Genomic DNA, 27944 nt, shown 5'->3' on the forward strand with positions numbered 1-27944 from the left:
TAAAAGCTGGCATCTAGTTAGCTATTTTTATGAAGGTCTCACTCCTAGAGAGCTTCAATTTATTGAAATGATGTGTAATGATGAGTTTTTGCAGAAGGATCCGATGAGGTAATAGAGTATTTGAATGAACTTGCAGAAAAAGCTCACAGTTGGACAACTCCAAATGCTTTTGACAGTACCAATCAAGCACGCTCCAATCAAACTCATTCTAGTGGAGGCATCTATCATCTCAAAGAAGAAGATAGCTTGAAGGCAAGGATAGAGGGCCTAACTAGAGAGTTAGAGGCATTGAAGATGAAGGAAACTATGGCAGCTCATATTATTCCCCAAGTTGATGCCTCTAAACTTTTTTTTTTATTTGTCAGGGAGTAGATCATTTTGCACAAGATTGCCTAACACTTGCTGAGATGAGAGTAGTATATGAGGAACATTGCAATTCTCTTGGCATGTATAAAAGACCAGTTTCACCCTACTCAGATACATACAATTCTGATTAGAGAAATCACTCAAACTTTTGCTGGAAGTCTGAAAACCAGCCGCCTGCACAACCCCCTAGATTATATCTTGCACCATATTGTGCATCTTCTTCTTCTAGGAACTCCTTAGAAGATACTTTACATGCTTTTATTGAGGCACAATGTAAAATTAATCAAAAGTTTGAATCTTGGATTAAGCAAGTTGTTGAAGAAAACAATGAGATAAAAGAGCCATGTATCCAAGATGATGAGCTACTTGAGTGTGAATGAGTATGGCAAGTTCCCTTCTCAACCTCAATCCACACCGCAAGGTCAACATATGGAGCAATGAAATTTGAAAAAGGTCAATTCCATTGTGACAAGAAGTGGTGAATCCTTACACATTCCAATAACTGATAAGGCGGAGGATGTTGAAGAGGAACAAAGCAATGATAGTACCGAGTTCCTCCAGGAAGCCGAGGTAATTAAGAGCCCAGTTAAGGTACCATTTCCTCAAGCTTTAAAATCTGGTATGAGAACTTTGGATTCTTGTAATGAAATCTTAGAGAACCTCAAGCAGGTAAAGATTAACCTTCCTCTTCTACATGTTATTAAACAAGTTCCCACTTATGCAAAAGTTCTTAAATATTTGTGTACAGTTAAGAGGAAGGACTATGTTAAGAAGACAACATTTCTGACAGAGCAAGTTAGTGCTTTAATTGAGTAGCAAATTCCTCCTGAGTACAAGGATCTTGGTTGTTCAACAATTGCATGTAGTATTGAGAATCATGAGTTTGGGCAACCATTGCTAGATTTAGGAGCTAATGTTAATTTCATGCCTTATTCCATTTATTTGCAGCTTGGTTTGGGTGAAATTAAGCCTACTTCTGTTGTGCTTCAGTTGACTGATTGTTTAGTTAAGAAATCGAGAGGGATAGTTGAGGATATTTTGATCCAAATTGAAAAATTTTATTCTCTTGTTGATTTCTTAATTTTGGACACTTAGTCAGTTGTTGAGTCTAACTTTAAGGTTCCTCTCATATTAGGTAGACCTTTTATTGCTACGGCTAATGCACTTATAAATTGCAGGAATGGGTTGATGAAACTATTTTTTGAAAACATAACCATGGAGGTCAACATTTTCCATATTGAGAAACAGCCAATAGATGACGAGTGCCACCAAACTTACATGATTGACACACTTATAGATAAGGGAGTTCACACAACTTATGATTTTGATCCCCTTGAAAATACCCTTGTTAATTCTGAGTTTGATATTATTAGTGATTCATCTAATATTGTTGATATTTGTGCTGTTTTTAATAAAACTAATGATTATGGAATACGGGCATGGCAATTGAAACTTGAGGAGTTGCCTAAGAAAGGTGAAAGACAGATTCCTGTAAGTATGAAAGCACCAAGAGTTAAATTAAAACATTTGCCTAAGTCTAAAATCTATAAGTCTAAAATCTATAAGGTTAAAATGAAAGCGTTTCATAGTAAAAATATTCTTAGGAAGAGGTTTGAGCCTAATGACTGAGTATACTTATATGATTTTGGACTTCACAAGCACCAAGGAAAACTTCGGTTTAGGTGGACTAGCCCCTTTGTAGTGAAAAATATTTTTGAAAACGGGGTGGTAGAAATAGAGGATCCTAAAAATAGTCGGATCTTTAAAGTAAATGGTCAACGTCTTAAAATATTAATTGATAGGCAAGTTCCGAAAGTGGAAGACATTCCACTTGTGGATCTGGTCTATCAACTTTGATCACACCACGTAAGTATGTTTGTCTTTATTTGTTTTGTTTTATTTTTGTGTTCTCTTATTTTCTTTCCTTTTCTTTTTGTTTGTTGTTATTTTCTTTGTTTTTGTTTGTAGGATAGTTTCATTTCGTCATTTCATGTTACCATCTTTGGTGCTTAGCGAGCTACCCTCATCACTCATCAGTTGTTTTCTACCATTTTTAGTTACTTCCATTCAATTTTGATTCTTAAACATTGAGGATAATGTTTTATTTAAGTTGAGGGGTGGTGGTGTAAATTCAGTATTTAAAATGCTTGTTGGAACTCTGTGACATATTTTTATGTGTCAATGTTTTGTATCACACGTGCACCATTTTCACATGTGTACTCATTCTCATTCATAGCTATCTTCGTGAATTCATCAAACCCACCATAATCATTTTTTACTGAAGCATTCACAAAATCCTTAATGCACTCATCTAAACTTTGTGGTAAGATGGTGGTTTGACACATGCAGCTAGAGAATTATTTTGCTTAAGTATTTATGTGAGTTTGGAGAGGATTAAGAGCCTACAAATGCAGTAAATTGTAATAAGCGTTCATTGATCTATTGAATTGGGCACTTCTTTTGAGAATATCATTATATGGTTTGTGGTAAGATGGTGGAAATACTTGGGATTATGACGAAGGTCAACTTAGGATCAACGTTTGAGCCTTTTCAAGCTAACCCTTCTCATCATAGACTTCTAGTAGCCAACTTTGAGCCAATAAACACATTTAGTTTTTTCTTTTCATATGCCCATATCATCCATGCCTCTCCACATTGGAGTATAACCTATACACTGAATTCTGACTCAAATTAATGAATCAAAAATCTAGTGCAGTTTTACCTGCAATTATACAGGCGTTGTAGTATCTTACAGGATCGAATCCACAGGGAAAGGTTACTTAAAATTAAACTTGTTGAAAAATGTGAAAAACTTCACAAAGAGAAAATAAGAGGATGATATGTACAATGGATGGAGAAGTGTAATGAAAATCAAAATTTACTGGTCGTGAACCAGATTCATGTTTGTTTGTTGGATTTAAGTGCAGCGATGAAATGTAAGGAATTAAAATGCAAGAAAGTAAATTAAAATTGCTCAAATTAATAGACTGAAATTTAAAGGAGAAAGAAAAATAAATGACATTCAGACAATGAAACAAAATTACGAAAAGGAACGTACAATCAAATGAAGATTGATAAAATGAATGGAAAAAGACTAAGGTTTCGAGGATCCGTCTAATAATTTATGATATTGTTTCCGATTGATTTACTTCAATTAAACTAGAATAATGATTCCGTTTAATTGGAATATTTAGCATTTAAGATCAAGAAAAACAGACGCTTATGATTGAGCGTGAACGATTGACGATTAAAACATTTACAAATCTATTTGAATATCACAGGGATTCCTCAAGCATTCATTGTATTCGGAAATCACAATGAATCAAGACGAGTATATAGATAATCAAATTATCCAAATAAAATCTTTCAATCAATCAAACTCGCAAAATAGATTTTACGTGGATTCGGAAACAATATGTAAATCATTAAACTTCACCTCTAACCTTAGTATGAAAATTTAGCCAAACAAATTCATTGCAAATATTATAGTAATATTGTTCAGGATAAAATTAAAATAAAATACAATGAAACCACACAATAACATAAAACTGAAAAGAAAATAAAATAAAATAAAAGTTACAACTCCAAACATTATCCATGATAATATTAAAATAAAACTCAAGCTAAAATGAAAATTAGATCATAAAACAGGAAATTGAATTACAAAGAAAACTTCCCTAAAGACCAGTCCGTTCCACGTTCCGTGGCTCTTCTTCCGTCCAAGCCAGTCCTTCCCAGTCCTTCTAATGCAGCGTTACCCAGCTCCTACGACCAGATTAGCCTCACCAACCATTAAAATAACAAAGTAAATTCTCCCCGTCTACTACTCTCCAGCGTGTGTCTCGGCTGTGCCTTTGCTTCCTTCAGAGTAAATTCTCCAAGAACCAAGACAACCCCCACGTAACACCTCTCCCTCTCTCACCAAGCTGGTCTCACTCCAGCCTACCCAATGAAGAAGGAACCACGTAACCTGCTCTAGCCTCAGCTGGTCTCACCCCAGCCGAAGTGAAAGTCCCAACCAAAATAAAATAAGAAAAGCCAAAAACCTTCCACTAAGCTACTGCCCCCAAGACTACTTCAACCCGTGGCTGCTTTTAAACTAAAACGAAAGAGAGAGTAGATCAAATAAAATTCTTTAGTCAAACCGGAAAAGTCCCCTGCTGCGTCCAGCTGTATGAAAGCAAAGCAAGAAGAAAATATCACCAGCTGCAATATCACCAGCCGCCCCTCTCTTCCGTCCATCGTGCTGCCTGCTGCTTCCAATTTCTTTAATGAGCTTTCAACTACTTTTCAATCTTCTCGGCTGCTCTTTCCAGCTCCCACACATCACTCCTTCAAGAATTATTTAATTTCTTTCACTTTCCTACTTTTCGGCTGCTCTTTTCTTCAATCATTCTTTAATGACAGCTAACAAGCTAACAACCCAACCGGTCCCTCTCTCTCAAATGAACGAAAAGTTAGACGCCAGCCTGCCTAACTCTCTACTCAAACGAAAATTCTTCTCCTGTGCCTCTCCGTGTGCCAGCCATCCACGAAAAAGTAGCCAGATCGAATTTGAATGCTGTCGGCATGTGTGAGTTCGTGTGGGTCCCATGCATGTTCTGGTTTTGCTGTCAACGTGTGTCCGAATGATGATGAGCTGCATGTGTCCGAATGACTGCCAGTTGTGTTGAATGATGTTCAATGATGTTCCTGCTGTCATGTGTTGATGCATGTGATGAACGATACTGCCCGAGCTCCCCTTCTTCCTTCCTTTTATGTGTGAGTGCCGAATGATGGCTGTCATATGTGAGTGCTGCAGCAGCTTCCGTTGAGGCATGTGAGCACGTGTGCTTTGCATGTTTGCCGAAGCTTTTATGGTGTGAGCTTCATGTTTGGTTCTTGGCCCTATTTGTTACCACGTACTCACTTCTTCACCATCATTCTCTATCTTTCTTCCAACTCAATATCACCACCTACATTACATCATGCACATATGGTTGTCACTTGTTCACAAACAATAAAAATAACACTCAAAAATAAATTAAAAGAAAAATAGATTATTACAAATAAACTATATATGTGAGGAAATATTGTCTCATTAAATTATAGTTATAAAATTAAGCATAAACATGATATTAATCAATTAAAAATCACAACTCGTATTTATGCTTATTAACTATTTTTCCATCTAAAACCAATAATAATGTCATAATGAATTTAAAATACATTGGTTTTAAATAGCTAAAATATGCAATATTTCAGCTCAATCACCAACTTTGAGCCAATAAACACATTTAGTTTTTTCTTTTCATATGCCCATATCATCCATGCCTCTCCACATTGGAGTATAACCTATACACTGATTTTTCTACCCTTTTTACTTTCAAGTATATACTAGGTGTAAAATTTGCATTTTCTTTCTTTTGTTTTATCATTTTGAATTAAAAATAAAAAGAAGAAGAAAAAAATGAGACGGGTACAAGTTGCAAAGTGTTCAATTGAGTGAGCTTTAAAGGGCAAAAAAAAAAAAGAAAAAAGGTTTGGTAGAAATGGCAAGAATACCAAAGTGGCATGTGTTTGTCCATAAAATTGGTGAAAAAAAAAAGAAGAAGAAGGAAAAGGAAAAGCATTATTATTCGATGATCTGAAAAGTTTGAGAGTATATCTAGTGAGAAGTGTGGTCTACTGAAATATTTAATAAAATTTCCTTTATATGTACTTGGAAGTTTTTGAATCATTTTCATCATACTTTTTTCATATAGCCCAGAACCTAAACCACATTACAACCTTTTGTGTTGACCGTTCTGATCCTAAGTAAGTTTTTGGAAAGACTGTTGGAAGTCTCATTTGTTAGTGTTCCTATCATAAGATTAATGTTTGCTTGTTGCTTATACATAATTGCCTAATTCCCCATGAGAGTGTGTGTACACCCATTGTCAACTCCATAGAGAGAGTCCTTACACGAAACACTATTATACCAGTGAGTTATGAAGTTGAACATTTTGCTTGAGACGTTCTTGATGTTGCATGTGTCAAGGTTAGCGGTAAGATGGTTTTATGGCTTGGAGAACTCACACACACTCTGTAGATTGTTATAGGTGGATTGATCTTGATGGTTTATTAGATTCCTTAGATTGTATTGACATGTGATCTGGAAAGTGTGACTTCGTGGCCTTTATGTGTCATTTTCTTTGGTCTCTTTCATTGTTTTGGCATGAAAATTGCTAGGGACTAGCAATAAGTAAGTTGGGGGGTGTGATGAGTGCGTGAAAGTGCATTCTAGATACCTTATAATTGGATTGAGATGCTAAAATATGAATAGAAATCATAGGAATTAATGTGTATTCTTGAATTGAGTTTCTATTTACGTTGGGATACTCCTAAGAAGTTTTTTATGTTTAATTTCAAAGTTTATAAAAGAGTAAGTCAAAGACTAGTCAAATTCAAAGAAGTACTTTCATGGGGTCTGAGAGCAATTTGGATCAAGAAAAAAAAAATAGAAAAAATAATCACAAAAGGAAACTGCAAGAAGTCCAAATCTAAAATTTGCTAGGAGACAGTCTGGATATATTTTAATATTTTGACCATAATTTTCTACTCACATATTGGATTGATGAGATTCTTGATGAATTAGAAAGCTATCTAAAAGGGCTATAAATTTGTCGCTAATAAGGATTTCCAAATTCAAAATCTTGAAGCGCGTACGTGGCTGCCAAGATTAGTCCTAAAATCTAGGCGATTTTTTTAATGCGGGAATTATGAAGACATTAAGGTTTCTTTCTTACCCTATATAAGTATATCATTAGCACGAAATAGAAGAGGAGGAGAGGGACAAGAGGTAGATTTGAAGAGAGGAGAAAATTACTTCCATGGCCGCAGTTCCCTTCAGTTTTCTCTTGAGATTTTTGTTGTCCATTATATTTATGGGTAACTAAATTCTCATGTAGAGTTAGGGATGAACTTGCACATTAGATGGTATTTTTAATTTATGTATTTCATTTTCAATTATTAAAACTCTTTTATTTTATCATTCTCAATTCATTGTTGATGTTTTCTTCTCGGAATAATCATAGAATTTATTCTGTTTATGGATTTAGTCATGCTTTTTCTATTGAATGGATTGGTTCTTTGATTATGTTTGGATCAATTATTTATTTATATTGATTTAGTTCTTTGCTGCAATATTACTCCCTGGGTATATCGTCGTCGTTGGATTTTCTCAATAGGGATAATAATTTACGTATTTAAAAGTGGTGAATGATTTTTCAAAGGGTTACATTTGGTTTAATTTTGGTTCATAAATCTATACCTTCCGATTGAGAATTTCAGGAATTGAGTTCTCAATTGAGTTATTCAATGAATTAAGAATATTTAAAATACCGGATTTGTGCAATGGATTCTTGACGCTCTACTGTTCGTCAAATTTGAGTACTTTTCCTTTTAATCATTTTGCTTCACTGTAATTTACATTTAAAATTAATTTATGTTCTCCATTAATTATTTAATATTTTTTTTTTAGTTTTTTTGTTTCTTCTGTTATTCTTTTAATTTGTCTTCATGTGGAATCGACACCCCAAAGCTGTGCTACAACTACTGCGTTATTATTTGAGCGTAATCAACAAGTATCGAAATTATACTAATCTAGACTTTATTTAGAAAAGTCACTAAAATTTTTGTAATTGCAATTTAAAATAAAATTTAAATCAAAGAAAATACTCAAAGGAAAAGAAAAATGTTGTTCGAAGATCAAATTAATGGGAAAGAAAACTTCTGGGAAATCGATTTTCCCTAATCCCTCACTATACTTTGCTCATCTAACTAATCTAATTTAATTCTCTCTATTTGTTAGCAAATCTCTAATTCGTCCAAAAGCTTCTTTCGATAATCAATTATAAATTATTCTTGTTCATCATTTTACACAAAAGTATGCAAATTAATAAAACAAGAAAGCAATAAGACCAATTATTTTAATGCTACATAGGTTCATACAAGTCTTTCGATCTCTATATTTACCTACGCCGAAATATCCAAGATCTATCCTATAATTCCCTCTTTCAATAGCAAATCATAAGATCAAAATCATCTAATTAATGACCAGTTAATTTGAAGCAATAAGCTTAGAATAAATCAGAAAAATATAAAATAGAATTATTTTAAATTAAGATAGACAAGCAAGCATAGTTTGGAAATAGATTACATCGTTTTCCAAGAATAAAGAAAATTTAGTTCATGCTAAAAATTAAATTCAACATAAATGAATTCACCATAGATATATATAGATATTTTTAGAGGAATGGAAGAAAATAGACACTGAAGAAAAATACTCCTCGTCACAGTGTGTAGTCTCCTCCCAATCGCAGCTTCCTCCTCAAATGAAAGAAAAAAAAATTAAAAACGCAATGTATCGTTTCGTCCATGCGTGCAAGAGCCAAAAATGCCTTGCGTCTCGATTGCTACGTCCAAGTCAAAAACTAAAGCTGCATCTTGTGCCAAGTCAAACCCAAAAGCTGTATCCCCACGCATGCCTTTTTATTCTTATCCTCATTTCCGTTTAGCCCCTTTTTGATTTGAACCATCTCAACATTTTTTTTTTCTTTATGCACGTTGTACTGTGTAGCCTGGTAGGTAGATTAACGGATAGATTTTTTTTTTTTTTTTCAAATCTTGAAATTTGAACGTTTGAACCATTTCCAATATCTAATCTAGCTTTTAATTTCTCACATGCACGTCACTTGTTCATACACCATCCAAATTTTCAGCCTTTACGAATTTCGATCTTCAACATCTTTTGCTTTTTCCAAATTTCTCTATTCATTCTTGCCCTTATGTTCAGATAAACCTGTATTTAAGTGAGAGAGATTCCAAAAATGATAAGCTGTTAAAATTTAGATCTTTCATTTCTTCATATCTAAAATAACATTTAAAGACAACAATGAAGCCTTTTTGAGCTCCCCATGACCCTCCAGGCCTTCGCCTACTCCCCCTTCCTGAAGATTTCTCTTAGCTTTCTTTGTTGATGCTTTTTGAAATTGTAGTAATGCCTTGAAATTTTATAACTAAAACTTTTGTAATATTCTTTTGGAGATGTATTGGACAATTTGGCATTTTTGTGTTGTAATATTTCGCTGGTGATGCGTTGCTTTCTTTAAGTTGAATGTATGATCTTCATGCTTAATTAGTCCATACTTTGTATACATGCCGTCTTTTGGTGACTAAGTATGGGAGTCGTGGAGTCTTTTGACCTCCACGCCCTTTTGGCTGCACTGCGAGTCTTTGAACTCAGCTTTGGTGACTAAGTATATGAGTTGTGGGGTATTTTAACCTCTACACCCTTTTGGCTACACCGTGAGTCTTTGGACTCGACTTTGGTGACTAAGTATAGGAGTCATGGGGTCTTTGGACCTCCACAGCCTTTTGGTTGTACCGCGAGTCTTTGGACTCGACTTTGGTAACTCTGTATAGGAGTCGTTAGGTCTTTTGATCTCCACACCCTTTTGGTTGCACCACGAGTCTGTGGACTTGGCTTTGGTTACTAAGTATAGGAGTCGTGGGGTCTTTTGACCTCCACGACCTATTGGCTACACCGTGAGTCTTTGGACTCGACTTTGGTGACTAAGTATAGGAGTCGTGGGCACACAAACTGGACAACCATCCGCCTTTATTGATCTGGCTTTATTGAATACATTTGAAAAAAACCAAGGGTAGAACTTCAAAGATCAAGGATAGAACTTCTTTAAATACTTGGCGTTCCAAGAGTGCTGCTACTCATTTCCTTGGCTGTTCTTGAGGCGATATAACCCCAATCGGTTATTGGCTATCACTATGTATGGCCCTTCCTAACGTGGCCTAAGCTTTCCTTCATCCTATGTTGTTACTCGCATTTTTTGAGAACCAGGTCACCTATTTTGAAAGATCTGGGCTTAACTTGCTTATTGAAATAGTGCTCTATCCTTCTTTTATGGAGGACATTTTGGATCTTGGCTTCTTCCCTTTTCTCCTCCAGGAGGTTGAGGTGCTCCTCTAGTGCTTCGTTGTTCTCCATTTGATTAAAGTGGCATGTTCAGTTTGTGGACAAACTTTCCATTGGGGCGACTGCTTCTCTTCTGAAAGCCAATGTGAATGGTGTTTCACCCGTTGGGGTCTTCACTGTTGTCCTGTATGTCCACAGTACTCCTAGGAGCTCTTCTAACCACTCTCCCCTCTTGTCTGTTAGCTTCTTTTTCAAAATTCCAAGTAAGCACTTATTCGTTGACTCTGCTTGCTTGTTAGCTTGTGGGTGCCCAGGTGATGAATACTTGGCTTGAATTCCTAGTTCCTTGCACCATCCTTTATAATGCTTTGAATCGAACTGCCTCTCGTTGTTAGATACTATGCCGTGAGGGATTCTGAACTAGCAGATGATGTTCTTCCATAGAAACTTAGTGATGGTCTTCGCTGTTATGATTGTTAGGGGTTCCACTTCTGCCCACTTCGTGAAATAGTCCACGACCACTATTATATATTTTACACCCCCCAGGGAGGGAAGGGGCCAACTAAGTCAACTTCTCATTGGGCAAACAACCAAGGGGCAATGATAGAGAATAACTTCGTTCTGTTTCCATAGTTGCTCTGCTAGAGCCGTATCTCTTTTCAACGTTTCTTCAACATTTGCTAGCCTTGCTTCGGTCTCTGTTCATGTTCATCTCTTGATCTCGAGTTGCCTATGATTGCATGGTAGTTGACATGTGAAAATCACGTTGAAGTCTATAAAGATTTTACAGATGACGTCACTGTTAAATATGTATTTCACACCACCAATAGCACGAATAACCTGCAATGAAATGAGAGGGTGGCATGGAGTGCTTAGTGGATCTCCGATGCCTAAGTTAGAGTGGTCTCAATATAAGCATATCAATGAATATGTAAATGCGTTATCTTTAGGTGTTAATTATAGAGGCGTGGTAATGGTGATGACAACTAACTTTCAAAGTATATCTTGAAGACTCTCCCTATTAATTGGATTAATTACATTCCTGATCAGTTGGAGACATTATCTATATTATACACAATGTATATCAACAAGTCGCATCCTTGAGCTCGCACTCGGTCACTGGGCTTTTATTAAATTTGGGCCCATTAGTACGTGGAGACTAAATATTCTTTCTACTCCTATTATTCACAAAATATCTTATTATTATATACATATTTAGATCTGATTTCATCTTATTTGTAAATAACCAAAACAGTGATATATCTTTCACTCATTCTATATCGCATCTTTTGTGTATGAACACATTAGGGGTGTACAGAAAACCGAGTAACCGACCTAAACCGACAAGAACCGACCTCAGGACGCCGGAACCGGCGAAGAACCGGTCGACGGTCGGTAGAAAATAATATGAACCGATTTCGGTCGGTTCGGCATACGGCCCACTTGGGCCTCCATTGATCATCGGGTGCAATCGTGAAGCATCGACTTACGGAAAGGAAGGAGTGGGACGTTTGGGAGAGGTGTTCCCTCTGTTGATTACCTGGTGCAATGAGAGACAGGGCTCAACCGCATTAATACAATGGGAGACGGAGCTCAACAATGATGCTACGATGATAGATATAGCTCAACTGATTTGGTGGAGCCAAAGTCGGAGCTGGAGTTCAATTGCTTTGCTAAGACAGGAGATAGAGCCCATCCGCACTACTACAATGGGATATAGAGTTTGAAAGATCTGGTGGGGTGGGAGATGAAGCTCGACTGCGCTACTACGCTGGGAGATATAGAGCTCAACCGATTTGGAGATGGAGTTCAATCATGATACTACGATGGAAGATAGAGCTTGACTAAGATCCTGCATCAGGAGATAGAGCTTGACCAATCTGGCAGGATGGGAGGCGGAGCTCAACTGTGTTGCTATGATGGGAGATAGAGCTCGATCACGCTGCTACCACGAGAGAACTTAAGTGAGTGAAACGACGTTGTATTTTATCTATATGTGTCAAAGAAATAATGTAAACGGCGCCGTTTGGCCTGAAGCCAAACGGTGCCGTTTTGTATTAGGGCAAAAGTGCCCCTTTGCCCTTCTCGGCTCTCACTCTTCCAGCACGCCGTCTTCCCTCTCCCTCTCTCCCGATTCTTGAACTCTCGGCGTCTTCCCCTCTCGGCAGTCCACCACGCCGTCTTCTCCTCTTGGCTCTCTCCCACGCCGTCTCCTCTCGGCCCTCGGTTCTCGAAGCCTCCGGCCCTCCGTCCGGGTACCCTTCATCCCTTCCTCAGCTCGACGCCGGCGCCTTCCACGGCATTTTGAAAGGTAAATCTCTTAAAATTTTACTTGACAACATGTGGATCTTTATGTTGTTTTACAACTTATCTTGTTTTGTTCATGAAGATGAATAGATTCACTGCATAAGAATTTTTTAGCAATTATGCGTGCTCCTCTCAGACAGCGCTTGCTGTAAATTATGTTTCTCCAATTGCTGATATATATATATCATGAAGGAAAGTATATGAGATTAGTAGTATCACAATTTGATTTGAGATTTGGGAAATTTGTTGGTGTTTGGTGTAGAAATTTGTTGGTGTTGATTTGAGAAATTTGTTGGTGTTGCCGTGTTTGTTTGTTAGCTTTCAAATGAATCAAATGATGTTAGTTAAATTTTATAGTTATGAAAATTAAATTAGTAGTCAGTGACTACTGAGCTCGTGATTAATATAGGAATTTAGAATCCGAATGTTGATGGATTTGTTTCTTATTTAATTTTGAATTTAATTTTTCACATGTTAGATGGATTCCTCGTCAACTCCAATCGATCTTGATAACGATGAACAAACTGGGAATTTGGGAGAGACTCAAACACCAAAACCATCAAGTGCCCCTAGTAGTACTTGTCCACTTCCTAGGAAACGGAAGGAGAGGATCCGTCATTTGTTTGGGATCATTTTACTAAAGTTGAGGGTTGTCCCGTAGATGATCCGAAGGCTAAGTGTAACTATTGTGGCAAGATTTATGCTTGCCACTCAAAGAGGAATGGGACTTCAACTATGCAAAATCACTTATCTGCATGTCCAAGAAATCCTCATAAACGTGGGCCTCTAGATAGATATCAACAAACATTGACGGGTGAGGCAAGACCCGAGGAGGGGATTGGAGAGAGTGATAGTAGCGTCGTAAGGAATCTTGTGACCCACAAATATAATGAAGATGCAGTGAGGTTGGCCATTGCGGAAATGGTAATTATTGATGAATTGCCATTTAGAATTGTTGAAGGTCAAGGCTTTAGGAAGTTGGTTTGGTTACTTGAACCAAAATTTAAAGTGCCATGTCGTGTCACAGTTGCAAGAGACTGTATGAAATTGTTTACATCTGAAAAGGCGAAGCTTAAAAAATTGTTTAAAGATGGGGAGATGAGGGTTTCATTGACTACTGATACATGGACATCGATACAAAATCTGAATTATATGTGTCTAACTGTCCATTTCATTGATAATGATTGGAAGTTTAAGAAAAAAATCATTAATTTTTGTTTGATCCCTAATCATCGAGGGGATATAATTGGAAAATATATTGAATCGTGCTTCCTTGATTGGGGCATTGATAAGATATTTACTGTGACTGTTGATAATGCTAGCTCAAATGATACTGCAATTTCTTACTTGAAGCATTTTTTGACGGGGAATGTGTTGGGTGGGAAGTACATGCACTTGAGATGTTGTGCTCATATTTTAAATCTTGTCGTAAACGAGGGTTTAAAGGAATGTAATGATGCCATCACAATGGTTAGAAATGCGGTTAGATATGTGCGCTCATCCCCTGCTAGATTAGACAAGTTTAAGAAATGTGCAGAAAAAGAAAAAATTGATTGTAAAAAAATGTTGTGTCTTGATGTGCAAACCCGATGGAATTCAACTTATATGATGTTGGATGCGGCTGAAAAATTTGAAAAGGCTTTTAGGCGGATGGAAAATGAGGATTACAATTTTTTGTCTTACTTTAATGAGGGACACATAGGGCCTCCTAGATGTGATGAGTGGGAGATAGTGCGAGTTCTTGTGAAATTCTTGAAGATGTTCTATGATGCCACTTGTCAATTTTCTGGGTCCCTTCATGTCACGGCAAATACAAGTTTTGTGGAGATTTGCATGCTCCAAAAAGAATTGGTTAGGCTGAGTCAGAGTTCTAATAGTTGTTTGATGAACATGGCCATAAGCATGAGAACGAAATATGATAAGTATTGGGGTTCATTGGATAAGATGAATTTGTTGTTATTGGTTGCCGTTGTACTTGATCCTCGAAATAAGTTAGGGCTTCTCACCCGTAACTTGAAAAAAATTTATGATGAGACTCGATGATTACATTTGGTGTCTAGTGTGAGACAGTTACTATTCGACTTATACGATGAGTATAATGCTGCATTTGGTTCTACCTCGAGTAGTCGAGAACATGTGCCCGCTACGACATCTATACCCACAAGAGAAAGTGAAGAAGAGTCACAATTGTATATGGATTGGTAGGAGCCAGATAACGAGACTGAATCTGCTGCTTCTAAAACAGAGGTAGACCGATATTTATCAGATAGTTGTGAGGCACTCAGTTCATCTTTTGATTTGTTGATCTGGTGGAGACAAAATGAGGCTAATTATATCCTGTACTTGCAAGAATTGCACGAGATTTGTTAGCCATGCCTGTTTCCACTGTTGCCTTAGAGTCAGCATTTAGTACAGGAGGGCGTGTACTTGATCAGTTTCGTAGTTCATTGGCTCCGAAAACAGTTGAGGCACTTATTTGTACTCAAAATTGGTTGCAACATCCGTCAGCGCCAATTGATCTTCGAGAGGCCATGGATAATGTGGAGAGCTTTGTGGTAGAATCTGATAATGTATTCATTCAATATTCATTTATTTTTATAAGTTAAATTAATTTATTTCTTGATTATCCAAATTTCTTAATATTTGATGTTTAATCTAAATTTTTTTCATATTTATATAGAGTTGGGAGCACAATCAGGCGTCACAACTATTGAAGATTGAAGACTTTGCAAATATGGAATGGGACATTAAAGATCTAAGATTTTAATTTTAATTTGTATTAGTTGCTTGCTTCTTACTTAAAACAATTTGTGTTGATTTATATTTGTATTAAACATCTACTCATTTAGTGGACACTTTTATTAATTACTTAGTAGTTAGTAGTTAATAGTTATTAACTAACTTATTAGATTTTAGAGTATTATTTAGTAATTACTACTACTTACTATTATTAGTTTCTAAAACAATATTAGTTTTATGGTTTTAAACTAGTAATGAATTTTAAAAATACAAGAAGAAAAGTTTAAAATATTGTGAATATTGATTAATAGATTCAATAGATTGAGTAGAAAAAGTCCAAAAAATAATTGAAGTGAGCAAAAAAAAAAAAACCATCTGAAAAGGCCAAAAGGGACCCAAAAGAGACCCAAAACAGTGGTCCAAACCGGGCAAAACGCTTCTGAAAAGGGGCCCAAAACAGGGTCCAAAACAATGGCCCAAACCGGTGAACCGACCGTGAACCGACCGGAATCGGTTCCATCCCCTTATACGGTCGGTGGTCAGTCAACAATTGTAAAAAATTGAGGTAGTCGGTCGACAGTCGGTTCGGCACATAACCGAACCGGTGAGGTCGGTTTTCAGGCATAGAACACATCTCCAAATAGGAGGAGATCTTTTATGTGAATGTCAACCCGTGAATAAGTACGGCCACAGCTCTGAATGGCCACAGCTCTGGTATAGATTCGAATCATCGAGCAAGTCGACTCGATTCGGCTAGCTCAAGCTGGGAGGCTAAGCTAGGCTCGGCTCGGCTCGCCCTTCCTCCGAATAACGACCAAAGTATATTCGGTGTTCCGAGCAAGGTAGTGATCTATTCTTTGGTAGCAAAACGTGCGATAAATAGAGAGACTTGAGTTTTGTGGGGGAGAGAGAGAGAGAGAGAGAGAGACAGAGATGGATTTGGAGACAGTGGGAGACCTGGCCTTGCACATTATACTGACGAAGTTAGGTGCCAAATACACTGCCGTAACCGCTTGCGTCAGCAAGAAGCTGAGGTCTTTTGCCTCGGAGGATTCCCTTTGGTTCAAGTTCTGCTCCCAAGATCTTGATCTCAATCAGCCTATTGACCCTCTCGGAAACCCTACCCCTTCTTTCAAGGTTCTCTTTCTCCCTTATGCCACCCCCCTCACTCATTTTATGCTCGTGCCAATTCCAATTCTAGTCCCATTTCTTTTATTTTAAATCATATTTCATACTATATTTATATATATATATATATATATTTATTAATTGCGGTGTTTAAAGGAAAGAAATGAAAGGTTGGAATCTTGGCGAAATTGGAATCGTTGATTGCATTTTATATTTCTTCGATGGCTAGTGAATTCTTGGTCCAATTTCAGCAGCAGAAAAAAGATGCGGCGTTTGTCAGTGTATCTATGTTAGAAGGATTTTTGAGGTTCGGAACATGATTGTTCTTACTCCAATTATGATTATATGATCAATTCTGCCTTGAATTTTACTTACTCAAAAACGACGGCAGATAAAGTGTTTTGAATTTCCACTTATGATTTTATTGAGTACCCAGTTGAGAGTAAAACTGTTTGGTTTCATTTTTCATGTAGTGGGGTCTTGGTTTGGTTTTTCTTTTTTTCACTCAACGAGAGTTACGTGGGTTGGTTGGACTGAGGGGGGTGCCTTTCTTTTCAGTTAAGAAACTTCTTGCCAAAATTTATGTATGGAAAAATTCTTTGACATGACAGCCTGAGCCAAGTTCTGAGGGGTCAATGCTAGACGTTGTTTACTCATACATTTTTCACTCCTAGTCTTGAGATAAACAGGTATGTTAGTAGACCACCCCATCAGCAAAGTCAATTTCTGGTGGTCATATGTTTTGAAGTACTTCGAAGACTTTTTAGTACCTTCCAAAAGAAATAGCTTATGTTAGACGAGGTTGCCTGCTCTCCAACTTTAGGAGTGACACCTCTGTTGGAGTACGGTTTCTACAGTACTGATCAGTGCCATTTCTGAGATGCATACTATTACTTTTGTATGTGCAGTCAACTCTTCATTTTGAAGTTGAATTGCAGATATTGCTTGCGTTTGTAAGAACATACAATCTAGCTGCAGATCTATGAAGTTAATTTTAATGCTCTATTGGGTTGTGTTATATCGTGAGGTCTTTTCAAGTGACTCTTTTCTTGACTGACCTACTCTTCTCTCTCTCTCTCTCTCTCTCTCTCTCCAGGTGTCTTATAAAATATGGCGGGAAGCTTTCAGTATGTATCCTTGGCTGCTGGTCATACGAGTTAAAAGATGTTGGGGGAGACTTAACAACTGGTTAGACATTAATTTTCCAGAGGCTAAGGCTACACTTCGCACGGGTGTATCAGAAGCTGATATTCAGGAGTTTGAGAGGATATTGAAAGTGAAATTGCCGCTTCCCACAAGGATCCTTTATCGTTTTTGTGATGGCCAAGAATTTACTTCCGGACCTTTAGTAAGTGCACAGGGAAGTTCATTGGGTCTCATAGGTGGCTATTCTTTTTATGACCACCTTATAAATGTGTATTTGTTACCTTTAAATGAGGTGATTTCCAATACAAAGGTAATTTTGCGTCACCCAAGTTTCTCCAGCAGATCAAAGTATATTGTTGTGGCTGCTTCTTCCACGCATGTTAAAAAGTTCTTTTTCCTCAACTGTACCACCGGTCAACTCCATGTTGGTACAGAAAATCTTCCAATTAATGGAGGAATGCTTCCATGCGTGCCAAATGCACTGATAAATTCAGTGCTCGATTTCAATGATGATCAACAGCAGGATGCTATGCTGTTATGGTTAGAAGAACATGGTCGTCGCTTAGAAAATGGCGTCATTAAACTCCATGAAGAGGGTGGTATCAGAAGCATCAGTTTGTTTCCAGAGGAACCTCCACTCTGTTCCACTGCTGTAACCAATGGGGTTAAAGTATGTTAAATGTAGAAATTGCATATTTAAGCTTCTCATGCTTTTTTGGCATAGTAAGGCCTCGTTTGGTTACACAAGCGATATGAGAAATATGTGAATAGTAGTGAAATGATTTGAGTTAAGATATTTTATGGGGTTTTGGGAAGTGAGAGAGAATGTTGAATAAAAACATTATAAAGTTAAGGTATTGTTAGATTAAAATTTTTTAATATAATTTTTTTGGGATTTGAAAAAGTTGAATTGCTTTTTGTGTTTTGTTTAGAAGTTTGAGAAGTTGTAATAATTAGGTAATGATTAGATGAAAAAGTTGAAAAGTTGAAAATATGAAATTAAAAAGTATGTATGTTTGAATAGTGTTTGGATGTTGAGATGAGATGGGATGAGATGGGTTGAGACCATCTGTGAAACCAAACAGGGCCTAAGTGTGGAGCTTGATGCATCTTGCACATTTGACTTTGATATATTGGCCCTTGCATGGAGAATCATGTTCTCAAGGTTGCACCATGGGAATTGGTTCAAGATTACTGTCGATGCTATATGATCAAGTGGCTTGATTAGGCTTAGATTATTATTACTTTTTCAAATTTCCTTATATCATTGGCGTTTTGGTGCCTGGGAGTAAATTTTAGGCAAATTGAATCTGAGCTATTTGCACGTTGTCACTGAAAGAGAATGTTCACCTTGATATGTGTTATGTTCTATAATTTTTCATCGCTTATTGTGGGACTCTATCCATTAGCACTGGTTTAATTTGTTTGTAACTCCTAGGAGTTGGCTCAAGTGGTAAAGGCCTTGGCTTGGGGGTATGCTCCCTTATGTCTACGGTTTAAATTCCCTTAGGTGCAAACAATCTCTAGGGGCAACTAAGAGATTTTCTCCTTGAATTACCAGAGGTGCACTTGTTGGAAACTCCTTACCGAGAGCCTGTGCACCCATGGGATTAGTCAGGATGCTGTTCTTGGATACCCGGTGCCAATAAAAAAAAAATTGTCTGTAATATCTCTTAAAACTTATGCTTCACCATGTGCCTTGAAGGGGCAAAAATTGTTCCTAACAGGTCAAAATGCTATCTTCTTAAAAAAAAAAAAATGTTATTAAGTAGGACAGTGCTATCCATTCGTTGAACCTTTTGAAAAAATTCCTTTAACATTTAGGACATTTAATTTGCATGAATGGTCTTTAGTTTTTTCCAAATTGAGCAGAATTCCAATTCCCAGAGCAGAACTCCTTGCCGAGGGCCTTTTCTCTTTCTTCTAATATTTTTATTGTCTGATCAAGTCATTTTTAAAGCATCCTCGTAAGAAGAATATTTGTTGGCTTTGGTAGAATATAATAGCAGTTATAAGATAGAGTCCGGGATGGATATAAAGATCAAAGGGCTCCTCTATACTTTATCTTTGGTCTTTTCATTCTTGTCATTCTTGTAGCTGTCATGGTGTAATTGCTGTTGCTAGTTGCATTACCACCTCAACTGCTGTTTGCTTCTTGTTTCATGTAAACTAATAACAATGTTTATTTTCTTAAGGTTCGTGCATCTACCGTGTTTATTCCGGAGTCAACTGATCTTCAAATTGATAATCAGAGGTATGCATTTTCTTATTCAATCCGCATGTCCCTTCTGCCCGAAGGATGCGTAATTCATGGAGTACCCTTTAGTTCATGTCAACTGCATCGGAGGCACTGGATCATCCATGCTAATGACCATAAAGTATCTGATGTTAATGCTGAAGCAGTAATAGGAAAGGTAGAGTTTCATACAATTGGTTATCTTGTATATTTTCCCCTCCTTTTTAGTGTAAGCTTGCTCTGAAGGGACAAAATATAATGCTTTCTTTAAAAAATATACCTGGAATCATAGTTTATCTTTTTGTTTTTCTCTTTTTACCCTGATGAATTTAGTTGAGACAAACTTTTGAGCTCCAATTCCTTTTTAAGATATCCACATGAATTTGATGATGCAACTTGATGTGAACCCCAATCGACTCGCTTTGAGACCCAACAACAATATTGGAAAAACAAATCCAAGAAAACCAAACTCAAGTCTATGGATGGAGAATCTAGACCCACTAAGAACTCGTTTCAAGAACCTAGATTATATTAAAATCTAGATCTGTTGAAGAACCCGTCTCAAGAACCTCAATTACAAAGGAGGAACGCCACAAAGGTTGTGATTTACTTTTGATAAGTTCAAAAGTTCAAGAAGAGTAAGAGGAGATAACTCAACTCACAATAAAAATTCAATATTGTCTAACATTCTCAAATGAGGCTACAAGTAGTTTAAATAAACAATCCCCAAAAACCCTAGTGAATAGTACTGCAGGTACTGTAGCGTGAATAGTGCCGCGCAACAATAACTTCTAAAACCCTAGTTCAAATAAAATAATAACTTTCCAAATAAAGTCTTGGCCAAAATACAAGGCCTTCCCAAAAATCCTAGTTCATTAGAAATAAGACGTGTGTGCTGGACATCCCCCAAGCCCAATTATTCTAGATTAATTCTTATGATTAAAAAAATAAGCCTTTTTAATGAAATAAATAAGTCCATGGCTTTCAATAACAATAGGTCCAAGTCGTGTCTTCCATACTGTATCATATAGATGAAAACTGAATCTTCTTCTCTTAAGCCTATCTTGAATATTGGGCTCTTGCTAGACTCGACCCAAGTGGATTGCACCAATCCTTGCATTACTTTCTTGCTCTTCTTAGCTCTCGATTTTGTAATTGATCCTTAAGATTAGGTCCGCCTTGGGGCCCATCACAACTTCTTGGATAACTTTGTTGAATGGCCTAATTGAGCCAAACAATTTGCTTCTTGATTTTGTGCTATAAATGAGTAATTCTCACCTCAAAACCTGCTTCTATTATGATCTTTGTACAATCTTCAATTAGCTCCAATATTCCTAGGAATTTTTCTTATAAGTGAGAAAAAAGTACATCAATAATAATCGGAGCATCTCCCTTCGTCTTATATTTCTTTAAATTGGTTTCTTTTGCCAATAACATATGATTCCTGAAAGCTGAAATTTATAATCAAGAATTCTATCCTTTTTAGTGTACAAGAGTGAGTTAAGCTGGGATTCGTCATGTTCATGAGGAATTTCCTACCATTTGCAATACTCTTGAAGTTGAATGTCAATTTGTAAAAGTCAAAGCATTTAATTATTTCTCCCGTATTTTCCTTACTTTAGATAATTGTGATCACTGAAAGCAAGAAAGTAATATTTTTTCTTGCATATAAGTACAATCCGGCACAGAGGAAGCAGAAATTATTTATCTTTGATGAGTGAATTGGTAAAATATTTCTGACAGAGGCTCGTACAGCATTTACCTACTCCATTGTAACTGGCATGTACCACTGAGCTGTAGAGGATTCTTCAGTTCGGTGATTAGCCTATTTTTTCAGGGCTTGACGAAGCCATAGCCAATTAAATTATGAATAATGAGTTTGTTATATTTGCATGATAGTTGAACCTATCTTGCATAAGACCTTTGATAATGCATCCTCATATTATATCAATTTCTTTGAATGCATGAAATGCATGGACGTGTAGTATAATATCTCTCTATTTTTTCTTTGAAGTGATGAAGGTAAAAATCAGCAATAAATTTATGTAAGCTTGTGATGAAGGGGACAGACAACTATAGAGTAGTTCTCCTGGGACAAGGTTAAGCTATTGAGGCTTGTTGAAGTGATTTGCTAATTAGGAAAAGATAAAAACCTGATGCGGATGGCATGCTGAAACCCATGAAAATTGCTTGATGGATGAACATAAGAGTACTTGGATGAGAATGAGAAAGGTCAATGCTCCTCTTGCTCTAATGGCCCTACCTGACCAAAATAACATCTTATTTTCTGGCCTGGGAGCAAAGTAAATTTTTTTGTGAGCACCATCACTTTCATGATTAACCCTCTCATCTAATATCTGAAGCTGAATTCATGTGGAAGATGGAGTAGAAATCCGGCTGGGAGGCTGAGATCAGGGAGGCATCAGCCCAGCTCAGCAAGGCCAGATTAACAGTGCTGATATGAAGCAAACCAGGAAAATGACTAATTGTTATGACATGAAAGATTCACTTCTTACCCATTGAAAATATTGATCTCAGCTTCTTGGTTCTCTTGAAATCTCTAGGTCTATTGCTATTTTATTTGATTTATTTTTCATACTTAAATATGAAAAAAAGATTTATTTGATTCATGAAGTAAACTATGCACAGAGTCGGGGTAACTTGCTGAGAAGTGCTTGAAATCTCATTATTGTTTTATATGTTTGCAGTTTCCACTTTTGCTTCCAGGTGCGAAAGAATTTGTTTATGAGAGTTGTGCACCTCTACCGACTTCTTCAGGTTCCATAGAGGGCTCTTTCACATTTGTCCCTGGCAGGTACCCCATATAAACCCATGAAGTTGAAGTTTTCTTTAATTTTGTGTCAAGATACTTTTTGAATCATGAGTCCCATATGCAAGTGGATAAGTGCACTACCACGAATGTACCTGCTGTACATGAAAGAATCATGGGAGGCTTTGGTATTTTCTTTGGTTATGGAATTGCACTTGTGTGTCACACTAAACCCAAAATGTGATGTTCGGTAGAAATATAATGGCAGCAGTCATTTTCTGTCTAATAGGGATCTAAATAGGTGATTACACTCATTTCCTTTTCCCCAGACAAATGTTTTGAAAACTCTCTAATTTATCTTCGGTAAAAAGTGAAATCAGCGTGCTGATCTCTAACGTTAATGTGACATAATTGAAAGGAGCTGCTCTTATTATATTAACTTCACACTTTCTATTACCTGTGACTTAATAAAAAAAATGCTTTCTATTGCCTGTATTGTAATAAGAGAGTAAGTGATAAACAGGCTTCTTGGGCTCACTTCGTTAGTTGGGCTCACTTCTCTAACGAAAGAGTTCTTTTTGTTTGTTTATATTTTCCTTACAGTAGATACTCTGATATTCCATATCTGAAAACGCTAACAATTCAACCAACGATGCTCTAAAGGCTAATGCACATTCTTGTAATGTTTATTAATTCCTCTTGAGATTTTGTTTTTTTACAACATGAACTATTCAATTATGGAAGTTTCATGATAAAATATGATTGTATTTATAGGTGAAATAAATTTTATTAATAAAAGTGAAAATAGGTGTTTCACAACTACACAAGACGTATACAAGAGAAGACATCTTGTCAAGAACTAGAACTAGAAATGGATACAAGAAAATCATGAGAGCCGAGTCTTCTAGTTCCTAATTAGGTATATTCTCTTGTACACTTTCTGTGTACTTGGCCTATGCCTGTTGATAAAATATCGTTTTACTTGTAAAAACAAATCTTGAATGCCTTCAAAGTTCTGATCGTTCCTTTCCCTTCAAATGCACAACATTAAACATATGGGGATCATCTTCCATATTGTCACAATTTGCAGGATGCCTTATAGACCTCTCCAGCTAGCAAGGAGATCGATCCCCCTCCAGGCATAACCCATGCTAGCCCCACTTTATTGAAGGTATCATCCCATAGGGCCCTAGCCACATCATAGTGAAAGAAGCGAATGATCAACTGTCTCTCCACTTCTGCTATGCATGCAACTCTAGTCAATACCATGATCTGTTTTTTCTTTAGTTTGTCCATGTTCAAAATCTTTCCAAAAGAAGTTGTCCAAACGAAGAAAGCGGGCTTAAGAGGAGCCTTAGGGCTTTTTTGACTTAGAATATCTCAAAATTTTGTGAATAGCAGTGAAATGATTTGTGAATGTAGTAAAATGGTTTGAATTAAGATGTTTTGTTTGGTTTTGAGAAAGGAGAGATAATTATATTAAAAAAAAATTGTATGAATATAATTTTTAATATTATTTTTCTTTTGAAATTTGAAAAAGTTGTATTGTTTTTTGTGTTTTGTTTGGAAGTTTGGGAAAGTTTTATTTGGTTTTGTGTTTGGATAATGATTAGATGAAAAGGTTGAATATTTGAAATTGAAAAGTGTTTTGTGTTTGAGTGATGTTTGTGAAGGAAATTATAAGAATTTTTGAGAAGTTTTGAAAATATCTCCTTACCCAAATGAGGCCTTACTCCAAGGAAAAGGGTTATGGTGATAATGAGCGGACAGTGAATTTCCCTTTTCTGGAAGGGATCCAAAACATCTTATTGCTTTCTCCATCCCCAGCTCCTGTAGAATTTAATAGAAGTAGGAAATACACCAATTTTTCAATCTTGGGCTGCCCTGAGAAAATTGATATTCCATTCTAGAGAACCTTCTAAGACTCTCAATAACTCAGCCACCAAGGCTTCCTGCTCACGTGCTATCTAGTATGCTGCTGGAAAAGAGTCTTTTAGGGCCCTATCTCATCATATATCATGCCAAAATCTAATCTTGGAATCATCACACACCACAAAACTGATGTGACGATAGAAGACCCCCCCATCCTCTAATATTCCCTCCACAACCCCACTTTGTACTCCCCATTTACCATATTAGAGTACCTTCCCCCCATGCTCCACCATTCTTGGAGTCAATCACCACTCTCGACAATGCATCCCTCACTTGGTGGTAACGCCACAACCATTTCCTAAGAATTGCTCGGTTGAACATCCTCAAATTTTGAACTTAACTCACGACCAGATAATGGAGAGCAGGTAATGATATATCTATAATTCTTTTACAACTCATTTTAAAACCAACAAATATAATCGTGCCACTTCATTAGAAATGATTTCAATTTTACACAACTAATTTCTGTCAAAATAGAGTTGTAAACTAGTTTAAGTTTATCATTTTCCTTGGAGAGCATACTTGCCCAAATTGACTAGGTGGAATTTGAATTCTGGCCTAATCCACTCCATAGAAAATCATGAATCATCATCATAGATTCTTTATCATCATATACCAAAAGCCTTGTTAATTTAATAATTTAGTGGCCTGTTTGGTTTGGATTTTAAAGTGCTTTGATTAGTAGAATAATCAGTTTTTCTCCCTGACTGATTTTATCAATTTTAAGTTTTACTAATTTTGGTCGGATCTTATCCCAAGGCTAACCAAACACTACTTGAGCTAATAAAAAAGACGAATGTAATCTCACATTTTAAGATTACTCTTCTTGAAAAGTCCAAACTGGCAGACGGTAGTGCGTGGCTTGGGTTTGCTTGACCAGAATAAAGTGCCCAGAAGGGTATGTATTAACGAGACCTTAACAGGAGTTTAAAGCAAATGATCATCCTGTCAAGTTTAGGTTGGAGTTTCACGTATGAAATGGGTAAGAGTGTTAAGTTTATGATTCTTTTCTTATTAATTATAAAAAAAAAAGTTTATGATCCTGCTGAAAGCTAGGAGTATGTTGTGTTTGAAATCAAGGTACAAACAATAAATTAAAACAATTTCATCTGTTGGTGATTTTAGTTGGCTGATCCTATATTTATACATACTTGCAAATCTGATGCATATATGCACTTGGAAAATGATTCCCTTATCTCCAGTCTCCTACATCTATTTTACAACTTTACTTAAAATTGTGGGTAGTTTTGTAAAATTGAATTTTTTTTAATGAACTGGCTTGATTGCACTGATTGATTATAAAATGAGTTGTAAAGTAGTTGTAGGTATATCATTACGGTTATGAAGTTTTTCAGTTATCGGCCATACTAATACCATATAGCTTATTATATCGTGTTATCATATCAGATTTTAGTTTTTCATTGCTGCATAACTGTGATAGCAAAATGTGACTGATTTTGAGAGTATTGAATTGAACTTTCACCTGTAGATTAACTGACCCAAAAGGTGCTCCATTTGAAGCTGAAGTGGCAAGGGTTCCTCTCCAGTTGCCAGACTACATTTTCTGAGAGTGGCAAATCCATATCAATTATGTGTATAAAGTGTTCTTTGTTATTAGCTGTGTTGAAATTTTTTGCATTTGTAAAAGCTTTTTAGCTTTTCTTGGATGTTGCCTGTAATATAGTGTCGTGATTTCCAGACTATATTTCAAATCTCATAAATCCGGTGGGAGTAACACTCAACCAAACATGAATCTACCAAAACTATGGCCTAGTCTGTCTCAACGCAATACAAGATATTGTCTTATATTTCATAGATAACAGTCCATTCTTATGTATTAAATCCCTATCAGCACTACTATTCCACTGCTTACTACAAGAAATTTTTGATATCCATCCTGCAAGCATGGCTTAATCTTCCAAATGAGTTGAAACAAAATTCTTCTGATTTTGCATCCTTGCATATTAAATCTACAAATCCATAAACACCAACTAAAGAAAGATTTGAAGAGACCAGCAATCAACCATGATAAAGGGAATTGTTTGGCTCTTCAAGATCATCAGAGTCTTATTATACCAGGAAAAGTTTTCTGAATATCTAATACTAATCGTCATTGAGAAAAACTGCCAGACCTGAACATCCAGCTTCCTTGTGCTAAAAAATGACCTAGAGATTCAACATGTGAAATACAATAATTACATTTTGAGGCCCGAGGAATTCCACGTTGTTGCTCTGGAAGATTATTAGCATCTTTCCACATCAATACAGCACCTTGATTGGAATACATTTATGAAAAATCCACTGCCAACAAGACAGGTGCTGACTTCAATCCCTAAACAACTCCCAAGCTAATCTAGTGGAAAATAAACTAGAACTCATAACTACCTTTGAGGATGGAGCCAAACCAAGGGAAGTGATATCCTCCTATGAGCAAAAACTGGCGACAGTGAGGCAGCCGAGTGGGCAACGCGTAGTTGGACAAGGAGTAAGGTGAGTAGCATGTTGTGGGGAGCTTGGTAGATGTGGTACAACATAGGGAGACAAAGGAAAGTTTGTCTAATACCAGGTGAGCAAAAGATGTGTTGATCGTACAAAGACGAGCAAAGGGCGAAGACAAACCTAATGTAGAGATGGGAGCTCTCTGAGATAACCTAGAGGTGCTCAGAGGGTAGCAAGTGTCGTACCCAAGGCCCATGCTCCATCAAAGATGTCATATTTGGAAGAAGTGTGATGGCCCCCAAACTCTACCTGGGATTTGACGGAGATTGAAGCATTGGAACAAGTAACACAAAGTTACATACTCTCTCGTTCATGACAGTTAATGTGACGCTCTCAAACTTCGCTTGGGATTTGACGGAAATTGAAGCGTCGGGACATGCAATACAAAGTTACATACTCTCCTTGTTCATGATAGTTAATGTGATGCCCCCAAACTCCACTTGAGATGTGATGGAGATAAAGCGTCAGAACATGCAATACAATGTCACATATGATGCAAACCAAGGAGCTGGACATGCTAATCATACATGTGGGAATGGAGCTGAATTTGCACAAGACCCTTTGTCCCTTCCTACTGGCCCAATTACAAGACTTAGAGCCAAACGTTTCAAGGAAGCACTAAATGGGCTAATCCAAGAGAGTTGGGCTGATTCTAAAAAGACCAAGATGGGCTCAAATAATAATCAAGACTTAGTCCATGTCATCAAAGCAATTGAAGAGGCTAATTAGCATGCAAAAACGTGACCAGCATGGTTTGACCATTAAAGAGTGTGAACTTGTGAGTTTCAAAGATATTAAATAGGGGAATTCGCTGATGGTTTTGGCTGGTTATGTTAAGTACATTGAATCTAGTCATTTAGTTATTTTTG

The 27944-nt window shown here is 36.7% G+C and overlaps 1 protein-coding gene across 8 annotated transcripts; it reads left to right on the forward strand.

Annotated features, from left to right (window-relative positions):
• The first annotated feature begins 16024 nt into the window (after positions 1–16024).
• Positions 16025–26391, forward strand: LOC122313767 (F-box protein SKIP16-like). Of its 8 annotated transcripts, XR_006243496.1 has the most exons (7): positions 16025–16501; positions 17589–18308; positions 19834–19892; positions 19965–20052; positions 21889–22438; positions 22583–22689; positions 26066–26089. XR_006243496.1 is itself a non-coding variant. In XM_043128993.1 (6 exons), exons 1-5 carry the CDS (start codon positions 16298–16300, stop codon positions 23787–23789), a joined length of 1305 nt encoding a protein of 434 aa, XP_042984927.1. In that variant the 5' UTR covers positions 16026–16297; the 3' UTR covers positions 23790–23815; positions 26066–26391. The 8 variants fall into 8 exon arrangements, 4 of the variants coding, with proteins under 4 accessions (XP_042984927.1, XP_042984935.1, XP_042984952.1 ...); XR_006243497.1 differs by lacking the exons at positions 19965–20052; positions 21889–22438 and adding an exon at positions 23735–23815 and having other exon boundaries at positions 16026–16501; positions 26066–26127; XM_043128993.1 differs by lacking the exon at positions 21889–22438 and adding an exon at positions 23735–23815 and having other exon boundaries at positions 16026–16501; positions 19834–20052; positions 26066–26391.
• Positions 26392–27944: the final 1553 nt, after the last annotated feature.

The sequence above is a fragment of the Carya illinoinensis genome, chromosome 1 (genome assembly GCF_018687715.1).
Source record: "Carya illinoinensis cultivar Pawnee chromosome 1, C.illinoinensisPawnee_v1, whole genome shotgun sequence".
NCBI lineage: Eukaryota > Viridiplantae > Streptophyta > Magnoliopsida > Fagales > Juglandaceae > Carya > Carya illinoinensis.

What these genes read in the sequence shown, in the direction of transcription:
- LOC122313767 (XM_043128984.1), top strand. Translation starts at nt 16,298, where the DNA reads ATGGATTTGGAGACAGTGGGAGACCTGGCCTTGCACATTATACTGACG. An exon ending in ACCCTACCCCTTCTTTCAAG is followed by an intron (nt 16,502 to 17,588) that starts GTTCTCTTTCTC and finishes CTCTCTCTCCAG; the next exon opens with GTGTCTTATAAAATATGGCG. An exon ending in TTCACATTTGTCCCTGGCAG is followed by an intron (nt 22,690 to 26,065) that starts GTACCCCATATA and finishes TTTCACCTGTAG; the next exon opens with ATTAACTGACCCAAAAGGTG.